Genomic DNA, 26,176 nt, shown 5'->3' with positions numbered 1-26,176 from the left:
GGGGACCTCACCCAACACCCCCCAGCTGCCTGATTGCTCCATGGGAGCGACAGCGCAGCGTTAACCCCTTCAATGCCGCGATCGCGGCATTTAGGGGTTAATTCCCGTTTTGGGGGCTTTGCTGCTGGTGGTCTGCCTGGAAGCCCAGGCAGACCAGCAACAGCAAAAACGAGCCCCCACAAGCCCTTTGATGACTCCTGTAGGCATGGAAGCCTACAGCAGTCATCAGAGACTCCCCCCTGCAATGGCTGGTCCATAGACCAGCAATTGAGTCGCAGCTGCCAGAGGCAGCTTCAGGGACAGGGGAGAGGGTTCTTTGGTCTTGCCATGAGTGTGGAGACCAGCTCCAACACCCCCCTGCTGCCTGATCGCTCCATGAGAGCGACAGTGCAGCGTTAACCCCTTCAATGCCACAATTGTGTATGACACATTCGTGGCATTACAGGGGTTAACATTTGTCCCCACAAACTTGTAAGGGACTAAATATCTGTCAATGCTGTGCTCCAATGGAACATCAGCATCGAAAGTTAAAAAATGAAAAAAAATTAATAAAAAAACAAAACAAACAGCACTGACCTGAAAGTCCAGGGTGCTTCCAGGTCAGATGCTGTGAGTTTAGTAAGTGGGCTGATGATGATCGGATCCCTCCTGACCAACTGTTAGTTTAAAAAAATCCTGGCTCCTAACTTTTTTACCTGGCGCCTAGATTCACAACAAATTTGTCAAGCCCTGCTATATGCAATATATATATATGTATATATATATATATATATATATATATGCATTGGAAACCTACTTGTTGCTTTCCCGTTGGCCAGTTGGTTCTTTTCTGCCATCACGGCCTATAAACAATCATCTAAAAGACTGCCTGAGCATCACTGGAACTGCAGAAGCTGGATGGCCAACTGTCGACAAAAATCCCCCTTATATTTCATTATGTATCAAATGTTCTCTTACTTTAGCGTAGGTCCACTGTAAACAAATATGGAGACTGAAGAAGGGTTTCTCCATGATATGATAGCTCCTTAGCTTCACACCTCACTGGATCTCTATTCAGATGTCAGGGAAGGACATTAGCAATATCCTAATATGCCAGGGCGTTCTTCAAAACACGTGTACTCTTGAATTACGGTATTGTTTCTCCAAAACCTCTGACTCAGTTTGGAGAATTTCTACATTTTATAGCTGTTGTAAAATGGATTTAGTAAAGGCACAAATGTGCAGATGCTATAGCGATTAAACCAAGTCCTAACGGTGTATCTTGTTGTAATTAGATTTCATGAGGATTTGTTAGGCTCCTGGTTAAGGTCAGAAAATCAGCTTGAGAGTCATCTCTAAGGATTTAAAGGTCAATATCCCCCCCACACTAAGTAAAAAAAAACATGAAATAACCAATGCGTTAAAAGGAGTTGACAGGATGTTAATATGCTTAACATGGTCCTAATTATTTTCTTTATATGGCAACTTTGAGTCACAATTAATATCTCAGTTTTTTGGGATACACTAGCTAGAGTTAACAGCAGATTGCTGCAGAGCCTGGCCAAGGTCTAATGCCATCCCCACATCGGGTGATCCCAACATTGCATGACCCGATACCTACATTGTATGATCCCTACATCACATGATGTGATCCCTACATTGTATGATTGATGCATCGCATGATGTGATCCCTACATCGCATGACCCGATACCTACATTGGATGATCGTTGCATCGCATGATGTGATCCCTACATTGTGTGATCAATGCATCGCATGATGTAAGCCCTGAATCGCATGATGCGAGCACAAACGACTGCAGTTCTATCTCTGTATTGTGAATACTGGTGTGGAAGAGTTCCCAGTATCCTGTTGTGAAATATATATATATATATATATATATTATAGAATGTGATATCTACACAGCCCAAACATTGACCATCTACAGGACCAGATAAAGATTGGCACAGATAGCAATTTATGTTTAATCTGATTTCGTTTATGTTTTGATGGTTAGTCTCATTTTTGTTGCCATGGTTTCTTCCCTATTTTTTCCTATATTCATTTCTTTAAGACACCACTATTCTACACAAATGCTGTAATAATAAAGGGACGGCCTTGTCCATCTTCAGGCATCAGTGAAGAATATAGTGTTAGCTCCTCTAATGCCTTCTTTCAGGTGGGTGAGTAGCAGCATCCACAATGCGCTGGGGGGTCCGTTTTTGGGAAAGGTAAGTATATTCTAAGCATAATCTTATTTACAGTTAAAAGGCCTCTGCTTTTTTCAAAGAGACTGACTGTCAGCAAAAAGGCTTGGTTCTTTTTCACGGCTTTTCTCCTATGACATCACAAGGGTACAAACAATTCCATAGTAGTTGAGCCCCCCTCTCGCTTATCCATGGCTGCATTAGGACCCCAGTGCCTACAAACTCTAGTTAGCGACTGTAATAAACATCAGCACTGGGTGATTAGCATAACTAATGACTGCATATATTATGCAGATTTTACCACATGCTGATAGTACCACGGGTAATTATTACTGCAATAATTACTAGGAACCAGCCATCATTTGCACATCTGAAGACGGCAGCTCATAGTTAAGATGTGTGTAAAATATTAAGCGCATGCAATGCTTTCTGCTCCTTACACAGTAATCAGCATTAACAATACTTTCTATAATTCAGACCTCACGTCACTCCCTGTGTATGTTAGAAGAGAGACAGACATTAAAAATAAGTATATGCAATCGTAAGTAAATTACAGAGGGTTCTATGTCCAAGGTGAAATAAATGATCTGTTACAGTCTGATCTGGAGTCTGAAACATTAGATTAGAGGGATAATTTGCCAGCGACTGGCTTTCTCTCATATCCCGAAACTATTGTTACTGGCATCTTTTTTCAAAGGTTCTGTTGCTTTTCAGAAATGCAGCCTCAAGAACATTGGTTATATATTTTCTATTTCAAAGGAAGCCAAGAAAGAAATGATCGCGCTTGGCCCTGTGTGATGTAGCCGTATGGAAACACAAAATGTAGGGCACATTCATTTTGTCACCGTCGGGAATTCTTCTCTGGCTAAGAGCTGAGGAAAGTGAGGGCGTTCTATTGATATCCTAACCACTAAAACCTGGTTCACAAGACAGCCTTAGCCAAGAAAAAGGTGACAATACAAAGGTACCAGAGGCATACAGAAGAAAAAACCCAAGTCCTATGCCAAGTCTTCTGAATACTAAAACATAATACTAGAATGTAGATAACATTTATGGACAAAAGAAAATAAATCATTGATACATTCTTATTTTCTGTATCAGTGGATTTCTTCTCTGTAAGTCAGCTGGTTTAATGGTCTTCATTGTTCTAAACCCTTGAGAAAATGGCACTCAATGCAGTAATCAACAGATTTTAACCACAGTGGCATTATGACATGATCAGATTCTTATGACATCATGGTTACTACTTGTACAACATTCTAGAGCCAAATAATATCAATACCAAAAGCAAATCATTTGTTAGTCAGTCTTAAAAGTGGAAGGACAAGGATGAAGAACTCCTATAATCCCATGGCCAGACTACCCAGATAATACTACTACTACTGATAATAATAATAAATAAGATTGTAAGCTTGCGAGCAGGGCTCTCTCCACCTAATGTATTGGTTTGTCTTAGTCTGTCAATTCTCCTCTTGTCATACCCCTTGAATTTATGTATTATATAAGCGCTGTGTAAACTGCTGGTGCTATATAAATAAAAGATAATAAAAATAATAATACATTTCCCCCTAGTGACAGAGAACTAGACAGCATGATGAGCCATAATCCACCAAATTACTTCTTGGGGGGACACTGCTGTGAAAACTTATGATCTCGGAGTCTAGAAGATCTGGGAGCTGAAAATATAATTGAAAATCATAATTAGTTATGTATGAGGCATTATAATGAGAATAGAATTACATTTAATTAAAATGGCAGAATTCGGTTTCAGCACAGCTTCCCTATCTAGAAGTAATGGTAAGGGATCAGTTTCTGCTCAGGGCCAACTGTTTAGCAATGAAGCACACAGCAAGGTGTCACTCTGATATGTCTCTTCTACCCCAGTATATCGGGATGTATTCACACTCTGGATTTCCTTTTAAAACCCAACATATTGTGTATAATAAGGCTGTACATAAAAATTTCTTAAGTGAACAAAGGGTATGAAACACCCTGCTCCCTTGAGTTTCCAATCTAAAGCGTCTGCGTAACCAGGTGCGTTCGCCATGCCTGGCATTCAAGATGATGTCATCAAACCTAAAAATGCTTCGTTATAATAAATGCTGTCACTGACCAAAAAAAATCTGATTTTATAAATAAACAATTTTTTCAATAATTATTTTAATTAGAGCTTCAGTAAATAAAAAGGCATAAATAATAAATAAAAAATACTTGAAAAATATGCAATGCCTTAGTGTTAAATATCTAGGGAGATTTATAGATTTTATTTGAAACAAGGAACTTTTTTAAAAAAAAAATTACAGCACAATAAATCACTAAATGCTGCACCGTGTGCTTGGCCATTATTAACCTTTATATTGGATTATTTTATCACATTTAAATAAATATATGCAGGAGAGCACAATGGTTGGAGGGGATCGTATTATCCGAGTAATAAAGAGAAAAACCCATTTTGGTATAAAATGCAAATGATATCCAAATGAGGCGATCTATCATTACCATAACCTATCCAGTAAATCCTGTTGGAATGATATCTTTCATTAGAAGGCAGTCAGCGGGGATTTCGTTTAGAGGCATATTCATTTTGAGCAGCTGGTGCCTGTTTTATTAGCAGGCGCTGAACATGGCAAAGAATACATACAAATAGATATTTTCAATCCCAGGAAGGCCATATCCATTTTCTGCTATACTAATACAGAATGGTTCGGGGTGAAACATGTCCTATATTTCACCAGTAAAATATTCTGTAGATTATTGCTTTCATTATTCTACATAATCAACATAATCCTTAAGAAGTATAGTTTTTTCAGCAATCATAATAGGCAGTCTGTGTATTGAGCCAGACCACAATATCACAGGAAATCCCCCTGTTCTTTGTTATTAAATGGGCCATATTATTTATGAACTAATAAACCAACTATTATTATTTTCTTTTATTTTTAGTGCTGGAAGCTAGTACAGTGAGAGAATGCAAACATATATGGGACTCATATATGGCTATCCTAAATATAAGACAAGACCAAGGACTGATTTAAGGTCTTGTACATCGTACATCAGGAAAAATGGGCAGACTAGATGGGCAAAATAGCTGTTATGTATTTAGATTTATAATTACACTGAATACATTCAAAGGGTATGACAAAACTAGAACTGACAGACTAAGTCAAACACATGGATCAGGTACATTAGATCATTATTCCAATGGTCCATTTACCATTGTTTATAATAGCATGATTTAAAAATCAAAGGTGATTGAAATCGAAAATATTAAAACGTCATTGTTTTGAAGTTTACCGTTTGAGTTGCTTAGAATAATCTTTGCACACAATTGTCGCATTTGAGCTAAAACAACTTAAACTAGCATGGTAAAAATCTGTCACACAGATACACATATGTGCATTATATGGACAAAAGTATTGGGACATCTGACCATTACACCAACAGGGACTTTTATGACGTTGCATTCTAAACACATTGATATTAATTTGTAGGTCCCCTCTTTGCAGCTATAACAGCTTCCACTTTTCTGAGAAGGCTTTTTCACAAGATTTTGGATTGATTCTGTGGGACTTAGTCCCCATTCATCCAGTAGAGCATTTGTGAGGTCAGTATTTGTGAGGTCAGGCACTGATGTTGGACGAGAAGGTCTGGCTCACTATCTCTGTTCCAGTTCATCCCAAAGGTGTTGGATGGGGTAGAGGTCAGAGCCAGTCAAGTTCTTCCACACCAAACTAATCCAACCATATCTTTATGGACCTTGCTTTGTGCACTGGGGCACAGTCATGCTGGAAAAGGGCCTTCCTCAAATGCTTGAGTAATTGATCATCGGCAAGTGTTACCACCTCTATAAAAGAAGTGTTTTTGGTTTTTTTAGCAGTTTGCTGGTCTGGACTGTATAAATAATAAGTCCAAACAATGCACACTCAGTTATATCAATTGTTAATGTAGCTCTGTGACCAGGTGCAATCGGGTATATATTCCTTTTTAGTAAATTTACTGAACCCCTAACATATTCATATGCGATTAGCTTTTCATAACACTGTGCTGTAACCCCAAATGGAACAGAGGCTACAGCAGACATGACAAAGCGCTTTCATCTGCAAATAAAAATGACTAAAAGCTCAGCTTTTTGTATACACCCGCACTAAGCAGAACACTGGTGAAACAGGTGCAGTACTCCTTTGAAATGGCTCAAGGTCATCTTGCCCTTTGTGACAGCTCCCACAATTAATGAACTGCATTCCGCCTGCCAAGACAAGCTCAACACCTATCCGTGCCATACTAGCTTTTCTAATGGACTTAAAATGTCATATTATGGTCTAATCACAAATGAAAGAGTCAACTGTGAGCCATTCCTGCTGTTAACACACTAGCCTGCCTGACCGTGGCCAAGCAGCTCCTCAGGGTGTTTTACATAGGAACCCAAGTAGGCAGGATCCTCAACAAAGAATGCATATTAAATTATTAAAGGGACGGTATAATACCCCTGACACACCAATTAAATAAAGCACTTATGAGGCTGCGCTCCCCTTCTTTATGATCATGCTATTCTTGCCATAGATTGGGAGCTTAAAGCAGTCAGTCAGTGGCCGAAAAGTGCTTTCATTTAGATCAAAAGGAGGACTTTCCGCACATGCCATTCACAAGCTTGCATTGGAGCTGACTGGAGGCGAGTATATCCAATGCAGGGAGATGCGTTAAACCAAATAAAATAGCTGGGGGTGGGGAACGGGACAAATGCATGTGGAGGAATTCTGCAAAACAGACAACATGAAACCACGCAGCTATTATACGCATTAAGTTGCATATGAAGGCTGACATTTCTCTTTAAGGTATTAAAGTGCATAGAATGGCAGGAATGTCCCTTTAATTTTTAGAAAAATAATCAAATGTGTAAATTTGACATGGCTGATTCTATACACTTTTTTCTCAATAAGACAAGGCCATAATATCCCAAACAAGAAACTGTATTGGTAGCGCACCCTTGCATACAAACTCTGAAAGTTTTGTCGATGTCTAGATGCACCAGCAGCGATGAGCTGGTTTTCAAACCTAGTCCTTGGGTGCCAGTAAGTAAGATCCACAGCTATACCACTTTGGCACAGCCACCTGCAGAGATCAAAAAGTCCCCTGTGTTCATGTGAGGTCATTGGAAAACCTTTAACACCTCACAGTCCCACAGACTGGAACCATACAAATACAATCAAGGCTGGCCGTAGGGTCCATAGCTTCCTGGGCAAACTATCTACAGCACCCTCTCTACCATACACTTGCATGGTAACATAGAAGAGAACCAGGAGATAGCTTCCTCTACCGGCTCGGGACACTCTAGGGAACCTGCAAATAATCATTTATTGAAAACGTATAGTACTAGAGTTCCCAAACGAAACCTACTTTGATATACTGGGCAAAGTTTATTGTGACCCTGTTACATCAAAAAAGATGACATAACAAAACCTTAGTAATCAAAACGAACGGTCTAACAAACCAACCTCATATTTTGACTTAGCTTTATGAAAGGGTAACATGAGTCTCCAAATGTGGGCTGGTGGAAACCCAATTTAGAATTATGGTTTAAAATGATGGTTTGCTGCATAGAACAAATGTAACCACATCAATGGCAGAGGAGGGTTAAATTATTCTTTAAGCGATGGGGAATTTCAGGAAACAGAAACGTTCTGAAACATACCACGGCTTCTTTCAAACCATGTTGAGCACAATTTGTATAAAGGCAACTCAGTCGCCATCATACAGTGTCATGCTTCTCGTCATTTCAAATATACACAAAGAAACACTTCTGTCTAGCGATTATTAGTAGTTATAAGAAGTCTTTAACTTAGAGAAACAGTATAAATGCATTTTCTACTTTATCTATGCACGTTGTTGTGACTTTTAGACTCATATCCAGCCAATATCCTCCTAGAAAAGGACAAAGGGGGGGGGGGATGAGTGGGAGTTGGGTTCCAGAGCTTTTATGTACCTCCTCCTAGATAAGGGTTCCTGACCAATGTGATGTACCTGTAGCCTCAGCAGGACGTGAGTGTACTTAATACCCGAGCATTGTTCAGTATTATTGGCGTTTGCTGAGGATAGAAGTGTACTCTAGTGATCAGGAGTCATTATGTGGTTATTGATGTATATGATGAAGTAATGTCACCATTTGCACCATCATCACATCTTGTGTGCATTTTCCTGCTTAGACATTTTTCTCAAGTATCTATTTTATATTTTTAACACTATCCAACATCAAGGATTACCAGCCTCATGGTGTGAATACATAGTTTGTCTTGTATCATCACTGCAGCAGAACCACGATAAGAATTACATATTGGGAAATATAGAAGAATCATCTATCTGTTCCATTGGTTTTCCATTGTAATGGCATTTTCTACATAACCTGCATTAAACCCCAAACAATGCCAGTATTGCACAATAATTGATTTAGTGAATGAACCACACAAAGTAGCTTTTATGGAATGAAGTCTAGTTAAAGTTAGTGTATAAAGAAGACTTTTCATTAATATTGAGATTGGTAACTTTCGTACAAAAATATATGTACACACACACACACACACACACACACTTATGTACATACATATACGCTACCGTTCCAACATTAAGACATTCTGTTCGTGTCTCGCCATCACATTGTTCACTTGTAATTTTAGCTTTGCGCTATTCTGTACACTAACGGTGTCTTTTATTTTAATAGACCAACAGGATGAGACTACTGATAAGGATGCATATGGAAGGCATGTAACCACCAGCAGTGAGAGTTCATACAGGTATAAAGCAGGAAACATGGAGGAACTCTATAAGGAAACCACAGAAGTCCCAATGGATTTGAACAATCCTCCTTCAACGATCTCAAACAATAAGCTTGAAAATGGGGTTGCTCAACTGATTACTGCAGAAGCATGGAATATTAATTCTTCAGGCCTGATGAAAAAGGCCCTCTCCCCACTAGTGACTGTACCAGCCTCGCCAGTTCTTAGCCCTACTTCCGAATCGCAGAGCGGGGTAGCGCTAAAGGTGGCAGCTACTGTGCTCCAACCAATCTGCCTTGGAGAAAGTCCTGTGGTCTTACCAATACATTGGCAAGTGGCGGGTGGTACCTCACCACAGATGAGCACTAACGGTAGCACTCCTTATGTCATAACAGCTCAAGGGCCTGTCCCACTGCCTGTTCTTCTGGAGCAACATGTGTTTCAGCACCTAAATTCTCCACTGGTTTTGCCCCAAGGTACTCAATGTCCTGCTACCACCATACAAAACCATCTCTTTCCAGGAACTGCTCCATCAATTGGTCAGCCACAAATTTTAGATCAGAAAACTTCCAGCCCAACACAAGAATCAGTGTTGCCTTCAGTTTTCCAAACTCCAGGATTTCCAGCAGTGTTGCAGGACTTATTTCCCTCCCCAAACAGCTTGGGAGCACCGTCTCCGTGTCATGTCGCTCCTGATTACGGCACAAGCAACCTTCATTCCATTCCACCACAGGCCTTTAGCTCGCCTTTATCTCCACTTGTTCCTCCTGCTACGCTCCTTGTACCGTACCCTGTAATTGTTCCACTGCCTGTGCCAGTGCCTATACCTATTCCAATCCCTATCCCTGTGCCACAGACAGAGTCTAAAGGACATGAAGAAAAACCTACACCTGAAACCCCAAAGATCTGCCAGGGAACCCAAACACCACTGGAGAAGGAAGAAGTCAAACCTTTTGAATTCACCGCAAAATCAGAGTTCTCACAATTTGCCCGTCACTCAGTCATCAAAATGGGAAATGAAAATGAAGCACTGGATCTTTCACTGAAAAATGAACCACTAGCTAAGACGGATGATATAAGTAGCCAGGTTCTTGAGGACGATGGTGTTTTAGATCTGTCAGTTCCCGTGCACAAGAGGTATGGAAACACAAATGCTAACATGTCCGTGTCATGTGGCTCCATGACAGAACTTTTGGGTCATTCCACAAGTAAGAACTGTTCTGCTACCACATCATTTAACCAACCTCTAATGCATTCCGAGTTGATACAGAAACAGGACAGCAGAATTATTTGCACCAGCTCTGCTGAAATGCTGCGCCAGCAGAAATGGGTCGCTGAACAAGCCAGTCGAGCTAATTACGAGCCAAAACCTGGCAACAACATTGAGCTTGTCAGCAGTTCCCAAACTGCAAAAGTCATTGTCTCTGTGAAAGATGCTGTGCCTGCCATCTTTTGCGGCAAAATAAAAGGGCTTTCAGGCGTTTCTACTAAAAACTTTTCTTTTAAGAGAGACTTACCGCAGGACTCCTCCATGCAATGCTATGACGCAAAGAACCAGGCAGAGATTAGGGAAGGTGTTGATGGATTGCGTAAACCCGTAAAAAGCCGGAATGTTAAATTAAAGAAAGTGAATTCACAAGAGATACACATCCTTCCAATCAAAAAGCAGAGGCTGGCCGCCTTTTTCCCCAGGAAATAGTTTATGTTGCTACCTTTGGATTATTATTGGGTGTCTGAATTTTATTACAAACATTAACCAAGAAACATCTGTCAATAAATCGCAAGAGACGTTGTACTCATTATTTAAGCAACAGATCCAGAGCCACTGCTTCCTATCCATGCAAATATGTGCCAGAGGGACAAAACGTGTTTCCATATCGGGGAAAAAACCCATGTAAAGTCCAGGAAGTGTATAACCTTTCTACATATACCCTCAAGCCAGCAAAGGGTTAATTCCTCTTTTGGATAGATCTTTGTAATTTATTATTATAAGGGAATGGGGAAGAGTTTGGGGAGATTAGAAGTAAATAGCTTTTCAAGATTTTTTTTTTTTTTTTTTTTACTTATATTGGCATAACGTCCATTAAAAATCACCTATTTTGAAATGGATCGCATATTTTATGCAGCTTTTATTAGAATAACGGATTTGCCAGAGCTGTTTCTATTGCCAATTATTGCTTTAATTCTGTATTTAATATTAAATAGCTACATTGCATATTTAAAATAAATGTTTGTATGTGTTAATGAGCCGCCATGTTTTGTCATTGGTTGTGGTTTTACGTTAGTAAGCAGACCTGCAGCTGTTTGGTTTTTTTATATAGATGCCACCCAATGGGTATGATACTACCTTAAAGTGTCCTGACGCTGATAGTATTTCCCCAACAAAACAGACAGTATCTTTATCCCGGACAACCGATACTGATTACCGACAAGCTTGTGGCTTCTCCACTTTAGCCGGCATGCCTTGTCGCAAGCAGTATTTGAAGAAACAGCTTGCGCTGGTGTGACACTTGATAGGGGATCCACTTAAATTCACACAAACTAAAAAATGTCTTATGAAGGGCATTGAAAGAGGAGCTGTCACATACTAGATTCAGTCTGATCCTAACCCCTATACATTGACATTGATATATATTGACATATTAACCCTTTCACAAGCAATGGCAATTTTTACCATAATGACAATATGTGACCACTGTATACCCTTTGGATGTTAACTTCATATGCCCCCTTCCACTAATCCCACCTTTCCAGCTATTTACTTCAACATGTCACCATTTTGGTTGGGTCAGTAAAATCAACAAAATAGATCAGGACACTTTATTTAAGACATAAAGATAAGTACATCCATTTAAAAATATTTTAGAGATACTTAAGAAATAAATGATTGGCATTCACAATCCATTCTTATATTCCTAGTGACCTTTTGGGTGCCTGGTGTTTTACCAGAGGTAACACATTGCAACATAAACACCTAACTTATTGCTGCCGGTGTTAAAAACAAATTATAATCAGATTTGCAATCATTGGTAGAGAAATACCAGGCTATAAAATACTTAAATACATTGCGTAGGAACATTACCAAAATGTTCTGCATGTGCTCTTCAGCTGACATTAGCGCCCTGTAACTTAGTTGTGTCCCTGAGAATGATATGAACATTTCTGAGAAATGAGTTCCATGAAGAGTGTTTTTTAATAAATAAGACAACATTCTGTATAGCTGTGCATTCCGACACAGTGCACAATCTCCTTGATCCTAGAGTTTCTCAACGTGCGTTTCTGGGCTGAATACAGCAAAGGTAAAAAAACAAACAAAAAACCAATAGGAGACACAGGTGAAAAACCATTTACCTTCTCTTCCCTTAGCTATCTCCGACAGCCCTTTATCCCTGCCACACTTTTTCACCATGGCTCTATTCTTAACTTTTTTCGCCTTCCTTGTCTAACCTCACATTTACTATTTGCATCTATGACCCTTAACTCATTTCACTTGGATCTCCCTTCTTGTCTACTTTCCGTGAAGATACGGAGATGGCACAGAGCTCCCCGCGGCTGCGGATAACTGAACAGTGAACTCCCCCTGCTGTGTGCCAGGATATGACATGATATACTTAGGGATGTAGAGTTTAGATATATGATGTCACATCCTGACACTCTGCTACTGTAGTCCTAACAGACTGGAGGGGAATCGCCGCAGTACCTTAGATCAACACAGCACGTGGGAGAGCTGATGTTCTCTACTATCCTATGATGTTACTCTGAGCTGTAGGACACCATGTTTATTGTGCTTGGTGGGTAATCTGGCGCTGCCCCTATGGGGCATATTTTTCCAGCATCCCCTAAGATGAGCACAGGTCTTGTGTGCTCACATAAGGAGAAACAGCAAACCCACACCATCGGGGGTAAGGGAGCAGAAGAAACTCTGTTTCAATGGCAATTTGAGATTTAATAAAAAAATGCATTAATTAAATACTTAAAAGAACAAAATTCAACAGAAGACCACCGGTTAACAAGCAGTCTTACTTAAATTAGGTTTTCCACGACGCCTTCAGTCTCATTCATGTAATTACACTTGCCCATTAGTTGTTCATATCGCCATGATTCAGAGAAATGGCCATAGTTTTGTCGAGGCAATGATAAGCAAGCATACAAGGAACTTTTTTCTCTACAAGAGCTTCACAGTTTTATCATCTGTGCATATGGTTATTTGTACAGCCAGTTTTAACTAAGAAAGTTCATTGCGGGATAAAAGAATGTTTAAAATCTCATAGCTTGCCGTAGCCATTAACACAAACGGGAACACAAACAATTATTCATAAAGCTGGTGCAAAGAATGAAATGTGTTCTTATTGCCATAGCAGCCATATGGAATGTTCGTATTTACTATTCTGTTGGTTGCTATGTTGATAAGGCCATCTTTAAACTTTGCACCGGCAGTACTTTTCATAAGTAACGCCTAGGACTACAGAATATAGCTGATAATAACCTGAGAAACAGAGCCTTTTCATACAAGTTATTTTGCAAAAAGCACTTATTTTGACTTTTTTTTTTTTTTTTTTAATACAAAAGTTGATCCAAAGTAGAATAAAAATAGTTTATATACTACAGCTTCCTTAGTAACGGTTGCTAGCTGCCCTGTATTGTACATTCATTGTCCTCCACGTGGGAAATGTACACCAGCAGTGACGGTAACCTGTGATTAAATGTGGCACAGAAAACGTGGCATCTGTTTTAGATATGTTACCGTCTAATGGCAATGAAATAAAAGAGTCTACTACTAACCAAACTTTAAATAAATGAAATATTGTAACACTGAAAATTGCATAGAATACGGGACAGGCAGCACGGAGCAGATTTGTCCTAAATCTGAAAGAGTTCACACAACAGGGTACAGAAAGTGTTCCTGGCCACATGCAATCATATGGATTATTAGCGTGTATTCGACAATATAAAGTCCTAAAAAAATAGTTAATGCTTCAGAAATACGGAGCTTCTGTCTCCCTATAAGCATGTCAATACCAGTAGAAAACATACAGTTTCTGCATTTATTAAGGCAATCATTAAAAAAGAAAAAGTTGGGCATATATTATTTTTAGGGCTAATATAAGCCTATAATGTTTTATAAACCCTGCTCTTTATATAGTCCCATATAGCTCCCTTCTCCTTCGGTAACCTGTGTTAAAAATAATTAAGAAATTTAAAGCCATCGAATGTAGACACGTTCGCGTCACGTCAGTGTTTGCATGTTTCTGATATCCATGGATAGGGTCCATACTGATTTTGTTTATTCTTCTGAAGGCAACGAGGAGGATTGAGACGGAGATGGGCCGACAATACTGGACTGGTTAACAAGGCAATGGATTCCAGAGATAAGCAGACTAAAGCTGAAATATAATAATATAGGGAACACTCATGGACTTGCCACTTATTATGCTCACAGACAGGAATTTGATAAGACTGCTTCATCCAGAACTAAAACCAACAACCTGTGAAGAAAAAAAACACAACCCATAGCTATTCAATGCAAAGGTATGCTCCGAGATCCCTTCAGAAATGTAAAGGCTTTTTTGGCCCACGTTACAATTGCGCTTTAGGAACTTGTCATCTGCATTAAACCTTCAAAGTCTATTATTCTCAGGAATGTAGGGGGATTGCCCCCCCTCAAAAAAAAAAAAAAGCTCCAGGCTTTGAAAAAGAAAAATAGATGTCACGACACAAAGAGTAGCTGCCAATGTTACTTTAAATGCGGACGTAAGATCGACTGCTGCTTCTCTAAACATTTCATTTGCAATCCTGGCCTTGAACTTATTCTCTCTTTTCATCCACTTCACGACACACGCTGCTTTGGGATTTAGCCTTTTGGTTACAAAAACAACAACTGTGCCGGTCTGTGTACAGCACGCATCTTCTTGATCTTGCAGTGCTCACAAAGGCAACGGATCAGTCTCTTTTTTTAAACATCCACGAGCACCCCTTCAACTTTATATAATACAAGAATAGTGAAGTTCATAAAAAATACTTTACATATGTAGCATCTTCACTACTGTACAGAGGAGGTATTTTTGTAGCAAACTGAGGCATATCAGAGATGATGGCTTGGATGAAACCTGGGTTTCATGAAACAGAGAGGTAAATCCTGTGAAAGTTCAGCACGGCTGCCGGCCTTCTTCTAATACTTCCCTTGCTTAAGTCTTTCGATGTGGTAGCAGAGCTTCAGGGCCGGGCCTAGCTTCAAGCCCATGTACTTCATTATCATGTCACTTTTAAGCAACAAGAGAGCAGTCCCATCGATTTCCTGCAAAAACACAGGCGTATAGGGAAAAATCTATTACATTTGTATACTTTGAAACATGCGATTGTCCAATCGGGTTATAAGCGGCAAAGGGTTTTGAATGCTAATGGGCAAAAAGTCCTGGTTGGTGTAATCATTAGAATAAAACCCAATAGTGATAACATGTATGATTTTAGGTTGATAAGACAGAAACCAGGGGTGGTGGAGGGACAGAGAGATTTGGGTCCCAAACAGGGACTGTGCCTTATAAAGAGACACATGGGAGCTATGGAATTCATTTTAAGAAAAGGAAAACTTAAGGAAAATGCTTCATTTCCAAAGCTACCCTGAGCTTGAAACTTTAGCATTACATGAGCTTAGAACCTCATGATTCACTGGCATACGACCAGGAAGATTTGAAAACATGACTTGTTATGAGGACTACATTGTGACATATGGTTGAAGAAGTCCTAAAGGCAAAACATTAAGTTGCATTTTCATCTGCACATTGTGCTAGTAAAGACTGATTACTTTTGATATATGATTTGGTTAACATCTGTGCAATAATACCATTTCTTCTGACATCCTATAAGACCGAACACAATGCAATGTGCTTCATGCAGGTTCAGCATTTGTTGTGGCAGACAAAGGTGAAACAGAAAATCATTCGAATCACTTTGGGCGATAATCACGGTCTAGGAAAGATTGGGTTAAACCTTAATGAGTACGTACATGTCTTCTGAACAATTCTGCATGAGGAGCCAAGGCTTGGGGATCTGCTTCCTTAACGAAGCGCATGACATCATCCACGGTCCAGGTGGCTGGATCTTTACTGTTTACTCTTGAAGTATCTCGGTCTGGGGACTGAAGCTCAGGTCCTGTCGTTGAACTAGCCACTTGAATTTCATGTAAAAAGATAATAAAAATAAAGAAAAATAAATTAAATGTGCTATGACAATGTTAAAAGGAAAGCTCCATCCCTGTAATTACAGAATGTGTGTGCTATACATATTTATATAATTTAAAAGAAATGAGTATTGCAATATAAAAAAAATTACCTTTTTATTGGTTTAATATTTCATTTTAAGGAGGGTCTTTCGAAATGATAAAAAAATAAAGCAATACTAACCACAGAGATCTAAGCGAGACATGGGCAGCGGTATAGGGGTTAAAGAGCATGATAGAGACTGATACAATTAATCTCAAAGCAGTTTAAGGTGGTTGAAGTGAATTTATTTTGGGGGGGGGGGGGTGAACGTAATAATGGCATTTCACAAAGGGGAAATAAGCAATTCTCCATGCCACTAGCAAATGTTTCTGCAGAATCAATGTGCACAAATCGTCTACCCACACTGCACATCCCCTGACTCCATTCCTTTCCAACAAACAGCTGCCTTGTAAAAAAAAACGGTAATGGTGTCTCAATAACACGAAGACTTTACTGTGTGCTAATGTGTAAAGAGAGTGCCAGGTTTCGGGACATGTACCTTCTATCCTCCGTTGCATCCGGTTTCTGCCGGCATCGTAGAGACAGCCGTTGCCTGCTGAGACTGAAGACCTCCGAAGAAGAGGAGCAGCATTTGAGGTAGGAGTCACCGACTGAAGAGAGGTTCTGTAGTACGTGGGTGTGCTGCCCCCGCTCCGAAACTCTGCTGTGGTCCGATGGGCTGGGCTGGGAGGATTTACACTGTTTAGGGCAGAGTCCATGGACTCCTCAGAATACCCATGATCTTTGGGAGTGCCATTTTCCTCTGCTGGTAATGTTTCTGCTGTAAAGGCATAAATGAAGATATAAGCAAGTAGTCATGGCGTTGTATAACTTTTGTTCTATGTCTGTTATGCTGAACCCAAGGTGTTTATAAGTATGTCAATGTAGGTGAATCATTGTGTTCCTATAAACTTCCTTCACCTGCGGATCCGGAGACTGTTGTCAGCCCTGTGATATTTTGGGTGACTTCCCTGCTCAAACACCACACTAAGCTGGTTCTTTATAGCAATGTTAACAAAGTCCATTCCTAGATTGGCTTTCATAAGCCAGAGCGCCTCTTGGGCGATTAACAATATACCATTGTATTGTTCAACACAAGACAATATGATAAAGAGTACTGTCTGACTGTTGGACTGTTTAAAGAAATCTGCTGTTTAGCCTCAATTTGTGCAAACAAGCTCCATTTCACAAGGGCTAACATTACGTATTGATTGTCAAGATGGACCTGAATTTAGTTGAAGGTTGTAACTTGTAATGACATGATGCCATAACAGTATTTTATGTAAAGTGCATGGATTAAAAGTCCAGGACAGTTAGGGAACGTACACATTGTAAACGGAATCATTGTTTCCACACGCTCATCTAGCAGAAGCAATAAGAAATGTAAAGTCCTTTCATTTTCATTAGATTCTGCGCATATGTGTTCTCACGACGCATCACAAAAATGAGTACATATCCCTAAACCAACGGGACAATTTGGTACTGGTGAAGAGCAAACCCCCGAGCAATAAAAAATTAACTGCTTGTGGACTAGAGACAAAAAATATCCAGTTTTGTTGAAGCCAAGTATGAAATCAGACTTGTTTGAGTACTGCAGAGGTATTATGTAAGAGAGAAAATGTCTCTGCATACATGGTGTGATTCAGGAAGCATTTTCTTTAAATAAAACCATTCCAATATAAACAGTGCTGTCTTATCTGATTGTCAGATAACAAACCTTCGGTAGGATGTGCGTCTGTCCTGGGTAGCTTCGGGGACAGTGGAGCTGTGTAAGGGGGAGACTCTTGTGGATACCTCTTGTTGCTCCTGTCAGCCATTTCTTCTTTTGCTGCAATCGGAAGAGGGGGAGTTCTGCGTTATAAACTGTACAATTATAAAACAGTCTCTCGCCCTCCCCAAACAAGTGTTCATTTCTTATATGCATAAATATATACTGTGCATCTTCCTAGAACTCAGGTTATCCCTTGCTCGGCACACTACACAAAGCACAATCGCTTAAATGATTGCATAGTGATTGTTTGGCGGTATCTTGCCTTCCTCCAGCGGTATGAATGAAACTTCACCTGCCATTAAGTCATTTCAGCTCCCTGTTAATTTGGTTATGTCGTAACACCAAAGGCATTCATAATGGTATATCCAAACCAAAGCATGCTTTGTAGCCGGATAAACTAATCTAACCACAAACGGGCAAAAGGTTAGTATCGCAGGGCTGGCAGATGCACAACTACCTGCACAAACATACATAACCATATTCTACAAACAAATACTTTGATTGACACAGCAATGTTAGAACATATACAAACACGGATAATTTACAGTTTTGCTCGTATTAACCATCATCTATTGTCTACTGATTTGAGTTTTCTAAAATAAAGTTCCGGAGAGGCATGGATACAGAACGTGCTTACTGGATTTGCTTCTGTCGAAGTCTACTGGACTGTGTGTCCTTGCCATGTACGGACTAAAGGGCTGGCTGCTGAATAAATTGTCGCACTGCAGACTGTGGCACAATTTCTCCAGAAAGCGCAGAACAAACGATGCGCTGTTCACGGGTGGCAGGTAAACAGAATGCTTCTCCCCGTCAAAGGAAGCTGCGAAGGAAATTAGAAAGGATCATACAGCGAGCTCTTGCATTAGTAATTCACTGATTGTTACTTGACATATTCTGATTGCGGAGAGCATGCAAGACATTAATGTCACTCTAACAAGAAAAATACCAATGTGCAGGTAAAGCTCTTGTCCCCAGTTGCTTATTTATCTCCTATAGGTTGTATATTTGTTCCAGAAACAAGTTTTGGTCTTAATTTGACCAAATAAGACATACCCGTTATTACTTCTCCTCCGTGATGACCAGGCTTCAGGAAGTTGAAGACTACTTTACAATGGTGGGCAGAGTCCACACACGCCTGCACTGCCTGCTGCAAGACAACGTTGACTGGACCAGGCCCAAAATGGTCCGGAAGCTGCAACACTTTCTTCTTATCGAGATGGGGACCAGAGTTCCCGTGCTTGTTAACATAAACGCAAACTGAAAAAGTCCAACGCATATTCTGAGTCACACAGTGGAAAAGGAGAAATGTCATTTGTCACAACACAACGGTTTATTTACTCACACTGGCTACTTTAATCTCTTCATTCTGCCATAAAATCTCATACTCTCATACATATGAAGCAACCAACAATACATTTTGTATACATATACAGAGAAGTAAGTTACTATGATGGGGAGGGGATCTGAAAAGGGTTATCAAGAAGTGCAGGCCAAAAGCTGGTATCCAAGGATTAGATGCCCAGTGAAAGTCAGGGCTGTCCGTGAGGGGCTTATTCGTTAAAAATACCAAATAAGAGCACAAGCTCTTGTGCCGTCAACATGGCAGGAGAGTCATCACACATTAGAGAGGCCGAGCCGTTCTGAGAGCGAGCTGCGGGCCGGTACGAGATTTACCTGTAGAGATCACAGTTGTGGAGGACCCCATCATACCACCCCCTTCTTTAACGATGTGAGATTTACCGATATCGGCAGAGTTGGCAGGAGGTAGAGGAGAATGTAATGTGTTTTCTTTCTGAAAAATGTAACCATATCATTCAATGTCCTGTAAAGTCTGCAAAGTGTAAGTAAAGACAGTGACAGTACAAACCCAAACAACGACAGACCATGTTAATAAAATTATTTCCCGCAAATAATGCTAAGCATTTATTAGCAAGCACTTGGCCCAGAAACAGACTCATACACAAAAATGTTTTACATCAAGGGTTGTAAAAGTTTCTTATTTTTTTGTAATATCCTGTGTCACAAAACCGTTTTCTGATTTAAGAAAAAAGGCCAACTGTTGAAAAAGTTGTGATTTTGTAAATCATACTCCAGGTGAAGGAAAATGATCAGCAATGGCAGCGCACAAGTAATTCAGGTGCGCTTCCAAAGTCCTTGTACAAATCAGTTTTCACATCCTAAACATAATAAACGATTTTTAAACAAAAGGAGCCATTCAATGTACGATACAACTCCCTCAGATCTCCTAAATAACCCGGCGTAAATGTTACCTTTCTCCCTGGCTTTAATCCCTTCCTCCTAGTTTTGAGGCTTTCAGCAGACAGTGCACTTCTTGCTAATGCAGCGTTTTTCGGAGGCTTTCCTCTCCTCGGCGCAGTAGCCGCCGGGCCCGGAGCTTTATTGCCCATAGGTTTTCTCCCTTTCTGGGCCGCTGCGGGTTTCTGAGGGGACTGCATTGAGCGTCTGCCAACCTTTGCGGGCGATGCAGAAATACTTGTGTTCTTGAAGACAGACACTGTAACAAGTTAAAATCACAGTCATAAGAAATCGGTACTCATGTTCAGCCTGCCAAGGTTACATTTTACAGAACGGCAGCAGATTCTGTGGTTACAATCAGAGGGGAGTAAAAATGAAACATAAAAATTTGCGTTTAAATGGACAATATATACATTGGCACATCTGAAGGCACACAGGTACAGGAGGAGGTTCCTCCGCTTGCAGATTTACAATCTATTGTTTTATTTAAGTGTGTTAAGTAGACCATAGGTACGTGCGCACATACACACACACACCCCAAAGGATACGAAACAGTTTTACAGTTTGCGACAGTTTTACCTAAAACCAGCAATCTATGATATTTGTGCGGAAAGCGGAGGCCACAGATCCGGTCCTGTCTTACCGAAGCCGAGGGCACACGTTGAAGGGGGCCGTGTTCTTCTAGTGTTTTTATATGTATGTATTTGACATAAACCTGCACCCTGCTCAATTTCTCCTAGAATAGTTGAAATCTAACCAAACCATTTGTACCATTATTATTTTTTTAATAATAAAATATTTAACACTGTTTATAGTTTTCACTACTGCTCCTCACTCCAGCATGAAAGGTTTAACACCCCACGCTCACATTTACTTCTAAACATTTTTTATTATGTATAAATTAGTTCTGAAACTGCTATGGTCTTTTCATTTCTGGCAATTACTGATTTATCAGCCAATTTGATACTTATATTCTTTTAAAGCCACCCCAAAAGTATATAAAAATATATAATATTATGATTACTGGTATTATTATTATTATTATTAATAAAAGTAAGTATTACATTGACTATTATGAAATTAAGTTGTATCGGTTTTAGAAATAACGGGTCATTGAAATACTGCGCACCTATCTAGCACCCGGCCAGGATATATAGAAATTCAGCTGCATGTAAACGCTATAAAGCATTTCTTCCTCCATGTTGCCGGACGGCTTGCTCACTGAGCCACTGCCACAGGGCAAAGAGCCGTTTTACGGTGCAGTTACCGCGCAGACAAGCGGTCCTAGCGACTGTCCCTTGACATCCATCGGCAGATGGCCCTAAGAACTGGCACATTATAGGCATCAGGAGATGGCAACACAAACCCAACAGTTGACAATTTCCCAGATTATTTCACACGTCAAACAAAACGGAATGTATGCCTAGTACATTGACAAACCATCCACTTCTCAATGGTTACCAAATTGCCGCGCGCTACCAGAGACAGACGACTTGTTTCGTAATATTGCCTCACATGGCGTTTGGATGTAGCTAGATGTCATTTCAATGCTTGCTTTTCTTTTTAATTCACAGATATAATCACAGCAAAGCTAAGAAGCAGCGGATGTCGTATACCACGAGTACAACATAAGTAGCGCCAGGTTTCCACAGCATTATGCAAATCTAGATAAACTTGCTAGATACAGACCTATAATCCCAGTTCCCAAAGCAAAGGTGACAGAGACATTGGGGTAATAGCTACAAAATTAAAAATGAGAACGCTTGAAGAACCCTTAACAGTAACAATGAGTTTAATTCCAAAATGTCATTGTACACCATCAGTTAGTTATGCCATTCACACACTTAATATTCTTTTCTCTCATATAGGTACTTGGTATTAGAATTATTCAGTACAAGTCTGCCTCATCACCACATGAAATGTGTCTGTTTTAACAGGTCTGCCCAACACCAGCTTCATGCTTAATACTTAATAACAGACATTTCTTGTGTTACACAAACCAAATTTGGACTAAGTCCCTCTTTAGGCCATAAGTCCCCTTGCCCATCTACCCCACATCCCTCTTTTCTAGAAGCTCACATGGTTCGACGGCCACAGACCAAATGAAAGGGTCTCGTCTTTGGCAATAGCGAATGTTAATACATGAGCAATGAAATCATCCATAATAAACTGGGCCATTTAATGCTGTGTCATACACAGGGCAAATACACAGAATCCAGCATAACAGTAGAGTATATAGAGCGGGACAACATCATTTGGGAGGCATACAACCTTAAACTTGGGATGTGAAAACCCACAGACAAAATGTAGGGGGTACTTTGCTGTCTATGAGAACGCAAGAGAGGGACTTGGGACTTATTTGCGAGGTAAGAAGATAGTGTTATAATGGGTAGGAAGAAAGAAAGCAGGGTGCCGGGTAGTATGGCGAGAGGCATTAGTAACAGGATGAGGGCAGGTGGTTCTGACACTTTACGGATCTCCCGTAATCTTTGCGTATCGTGTGCCATTTTGGAGACCCCGTCTCTAGAAGGATATCGGCACATTGGGGAGAGATCAGGGGGAGGGTTAAAATGGCAAATGATTTGCAGGATAAAATACCTATCAGGAGGGACTTGGGAATCTGAATACGTATAGCTTGGAGGGAGAAGAGAGGGGGATACGAGATTTAACAAAGTACAGGAGGGGAGGTTATTTTAAAGGAGGAGAAATGTTAGGACAAAAGTTCTACTTTGTTGAGTGATAGATAAGTGGAACAGCCTCTCAGCAAAAATGTGGATAACACAGTTAGGGAATTTAAATATACATGGGATAGACAAAACCCTATTCAGAATCTAAGAGATCAAGAACTGATTTAGGAAAAAGGGCAGGCTAGATGGGCCAGATAGCTTCAACCTGCCGTCAAATTCCATGTTTCTATCTAGAAAATAAAGCTGTTCAAAATCTAGATGCCAGAAGTGGCATATTGTTAATAATACCACCTGGATTCACGCTCTACTGCTCTCAGTAAATAGCATGGTGCTTAACACCATGAAGCTGAAAAACGTGTAGGAACCTGTACCAATTAACTTAGTGGGAACTGATTAAGAAGAAGATGTTAAAGCCATGCAAAGCTCTCAAAAGCGATGCGCTCTACAGATACATAGTGTATAGCAAACCAGATTCAGGAAACTCAATGTTGTGCCAATATTTCTGCTCATTGGTATATAACAAGATCAACCTTCCATGAACAAGAAGGAAAGTATTTTAGTGGCAACATCCAGAATTGTAGATAAACCATCTTTTTCTAATCCATATATTGTTTTAGTCCAAGAGCTGCCAAATTAGAAAAATATGGCATATACCCGATGGATGGCTCCCAAGTACATGGAAGCTGTCAGCGAACGGAAGCAAAAGAAACAGCAGGTTCTTCTGGTTTCCAACGGAGATAAGGATTACCAGGACACCAAAAAGGTAGCAATTCATACTGTCTAAGGAAACAGGGCGTTGATTGGGATCACTGTACCCTACCTCATCAATCTGACAATCCGGAAACAGCCCCCCTCCAGTTGGTTTAACCGGTGTGAGTGCTGTAAATCTGTTGCCTGCCAAAGATGTAGCCACTTAGTTGCATGACATGTCCTGCTGTGTTGTTGACAGCAGAGTTAATCTGTTCTCTCCCCAGTGCCCAGAACACTAAATCATGAACACAGTACAGTTAGTGCTTGGGGGTATATCAGGTCCAGCCCCAGGTCTCTGCATTACCCTCGTGTTAATACACAACAGTGTAATTAAGATGTTGCCACTTAGGGGAGTGTGTTCTAGTACATTACGTTACCCCTGCCTTCACTACAATTCGGACCATGACGGCAGATGATAATGAAAGAACCGCAGGGGGGTACTGGCCCAATTTCGGATGTATACTCCAGGTCCAATCAATGCTGCCTCCAATTGTCAGTCTGGAGCAGGGATTTCATGGGTACAAGACAATACAAATACTGTATATATGATGCACATCATGACTTCTTCTATTGCTTCTGTATGGCAAACAAAGACATGAGCAGGATGCTTGCCAGTTATAAGCACACACATTCATGGATGCACACCATGGTAAACAATTTACAAACATTATGTGAAAGCATCAGCATAACCAAACAACAAATTCATGTGACCCCAGAAAGTATTCAAGATTTTAACACGCAGCGCCGCGGTTTGGTTTGAGAACGTCTCTTAAATCAGGGCTCATTGTGAATGAAATAAGAACTGAATGCTCTTTTAGAACAGACACATACATCGCTCAAAGCATTCCCTAAACCCGTTAATTCTGTTAGCCCCTACTGGGTCTTTCTTTAGAAAAGACCCTGCAAAGAAAAGCAAATCTCTGTTAATTAGAGGGCAAATGTGTTTCCCTAACAAAGTATTGCATGTCAGATTATCACTAAAGGAACAAATCCATACGATACACAGTTGCAGATAGGACATCACTTCAGAAGTCGATAATGGCCTTAGGACAACCCTACACAGAAATCATGTACTACTACTTATAAAATATCTGCTTTCCTTCTGGAAAATAACAACAAATGTGAGGTTTTAGCACAACAACAAAAAACCCACAAACAGCATCTGACAGTATATATTCCCTACCTTTTAGTAATGTGCGAAGGTCTACACATTAGGGAGAGCGTCTTGCTTAGTTTCTCAGTTTCACTAGGACCAAAACAGACACAAGCCTAAAACAAAGCCCCCCTGCTGCCGGTTCAGCCCTGAAAAACCTTAGCAAATGGGTACCAAGATATTTGCATTTAGTAGTGGTGGGGAGGGTGGGGGTGAATGAAAGGAAAGCCGGCTGTGGGGTGGGGGGGAGGGTGAGAGAGGAAGAAAAGAAAGAATGAAAGGGGACAGAAGAAAAGGAAGATAAACTGATAAAATAATCTCATATTGTCTGTGAGCTGTATTGACAGTAACCATCAGTCATTTGCTCAGCCTGCCATCACCCCAACCCGAGGAGGCACTGCAAAGGTTTTGTTGGGTCAGTAGATCTGGAAAGCGATCAAGAAGGGAGAAGAGAGGAGTGGGGGGGAAGCCAGGAAAAAGTGCATAGTGGCCAGCAATGATGTATCTAGCGAAAGAGGGAAAAAGCAGGGGCTTCACGAGAACCGAAAAACAGTTCATAAGTCTCGAGAGATCTTATAAAGATTGGGGAAGTAAATAAGAACTAGAACAAAAAGAAACTTTGACTTGTGTCTTAGAGTTTGACGTTTCAGAAATAAATGGCCCTTTTGAGCCCTGCGAATCACTTTGAATAGGGTCAATTTGTGACAGAGAAACTCACTTGGATGGAGTGGTTAACACAAATAAATAAAAATACACGCACCTCCAAACTGATTTTGTGCCGGGAGGCATTGCTCGCGGAATACCTCGGAAAGGTTTATTCAAATGATTCAACTAAAAGAAACATTTGAGCAGCTATATGAAGTGTCACGTCAGAACAGCTGGCAGCGAGCACGGAGCGGAATAATGCAGAGCTTATTAAAACAAGACACACCGGCAACAGCTAGAGGCATGCACAGAAAATGCATAAACAGCTTAAGTGGAAAATGTCCACAAAGGGCCATACTATATACCACACGGGGGAAGGGGGGTTCATATCTTAAAAAAAATAAAAATCTTAAACTATATCTTCCAAGAAGAATTTTTTTATATTAAAATATATTTCATGGGCAGAAAAAAAATAAAATGATAGTAAATGTAGCGATCCTACACATATCACACTGCGTGCATTAGCCTATTGCTTTATAAACATGGTATTTCCGTCTAGTAAGAACTGAGAAGACTGGGGCCGAGCAGCCTGTGAAAGGAAAGCGACTAAGTTAAGGTTTTCTTCCTTCTCCTTTACCAAGTGAGTTTTTTTTTTGTTTGGTATTCAGATAATTAGTCTCTTTGTAAAATGCTTTCCTCCGGAC

The 26,176-nt window shown here is 40.3% G+C and overlaps 2 protein-coding genes and 1 long non-coding RNA gene across 3 annotated transcripts in view; 1 reads left to right on the top strand and 2 right to left on the bottom strand.

The window, feature by feature from the left end:
- Positions 1-11,195, top strand: part of RAI2 (retinoic acid induced 2) — a 32,619-nt gene extending 21,424 nt beyond the window's left edge. Inside the window, exon 2 of the mRNA XM_053454872.1 lies at positions 8,897-11,195. Within this exon, the coding sequence (XP_053310847.1) occupies positions 8,986-10,650 (1,665 nt within the window). The 5' untranslated portion in view covers positions 8,897-8,985 and the 3' untranslated portion in view covers positions 10,651-11,195. The remainder of the gene's footprint in view (positions 1-8,896) is intronic.
- A 1,194-nt stretch (positions 11,196-12,389) lies between these two features.
- Positions 12,390-12,859, bottom strand: LOC128472901 (uncharacterized). The gene is made up of 2 exons (XR_008346222.1): positions 12,515-12,859; positions 12,390-12,451 (listed from the first exon to the last, which is right to left on the bottom strand). It is a non-coding gene; the product is annotated as an uncharacterized LOC128472901 (long non-coding RNA).
- A 1,364-nt stretch (positions 12,860-14,223) lies between these two features.
- The window catches only part of LOC128472900 (sex comb on midleg-like protein 2), a 43,233-nt gene continuing 31,280 nt past the window's right edge, over positions 14,224-26,176 (bottom strand). Inside the window, exons 8-15 of the mRNA XM_053454877.1 lie at positions 20,252-20,496; positions 19,656-19,773; positions 19,035-19,238; positions 18,619-18,801; positions 17,928-18,038; positions 16,710-16,991; positions 15,955-16,118; positions 14,224-15,246 (exon numbers count right to left, since the gene is read on the bottom strand). Of these exons, the coding sequence (XP_053310852.1) occupies positions 15,121-15,246; positions 15,955-16,118; positions 16,710-16,991; positions 17,928-18,038; positions 18,619-18,801; positions 19,035-19,238; positions 19,656-19,773; positions 20,252-20,496 (1,433 nt within the window). The 3' untranslated portion in view covers positions 14,224-15,120. The remainder of the gene's footprint in view (positions 15,247-15,954; positions 16,119-16,709; positions 16,992-17,927; positions 18,039-18,618; positions 18,802-19,034; positions 19,239-19,655; positions 19,774-20,251; positions 20,497-26,176) is intronic.

This window comes from Spea bombifrons, chromosome 2, assembly GCF_027358695.1.
Source record: "Spea bombifrons isolate aSpeBom1 chromosome 2, aSpeBom1.2.pri, whole genome shotgun sequence".
In the NCBI taxonomy this organism is placed as follows: domain Eukaryota; kingdom Metazoa; phylum Chordata; class Amphibia; order Anura; family Pelobatidae; genus Spea; species Spea bombifrons.
Note: the sequence above shows the minus strand (reverse complement) of the source record. Positions and strands in the feature narration are given on the sequence as shown.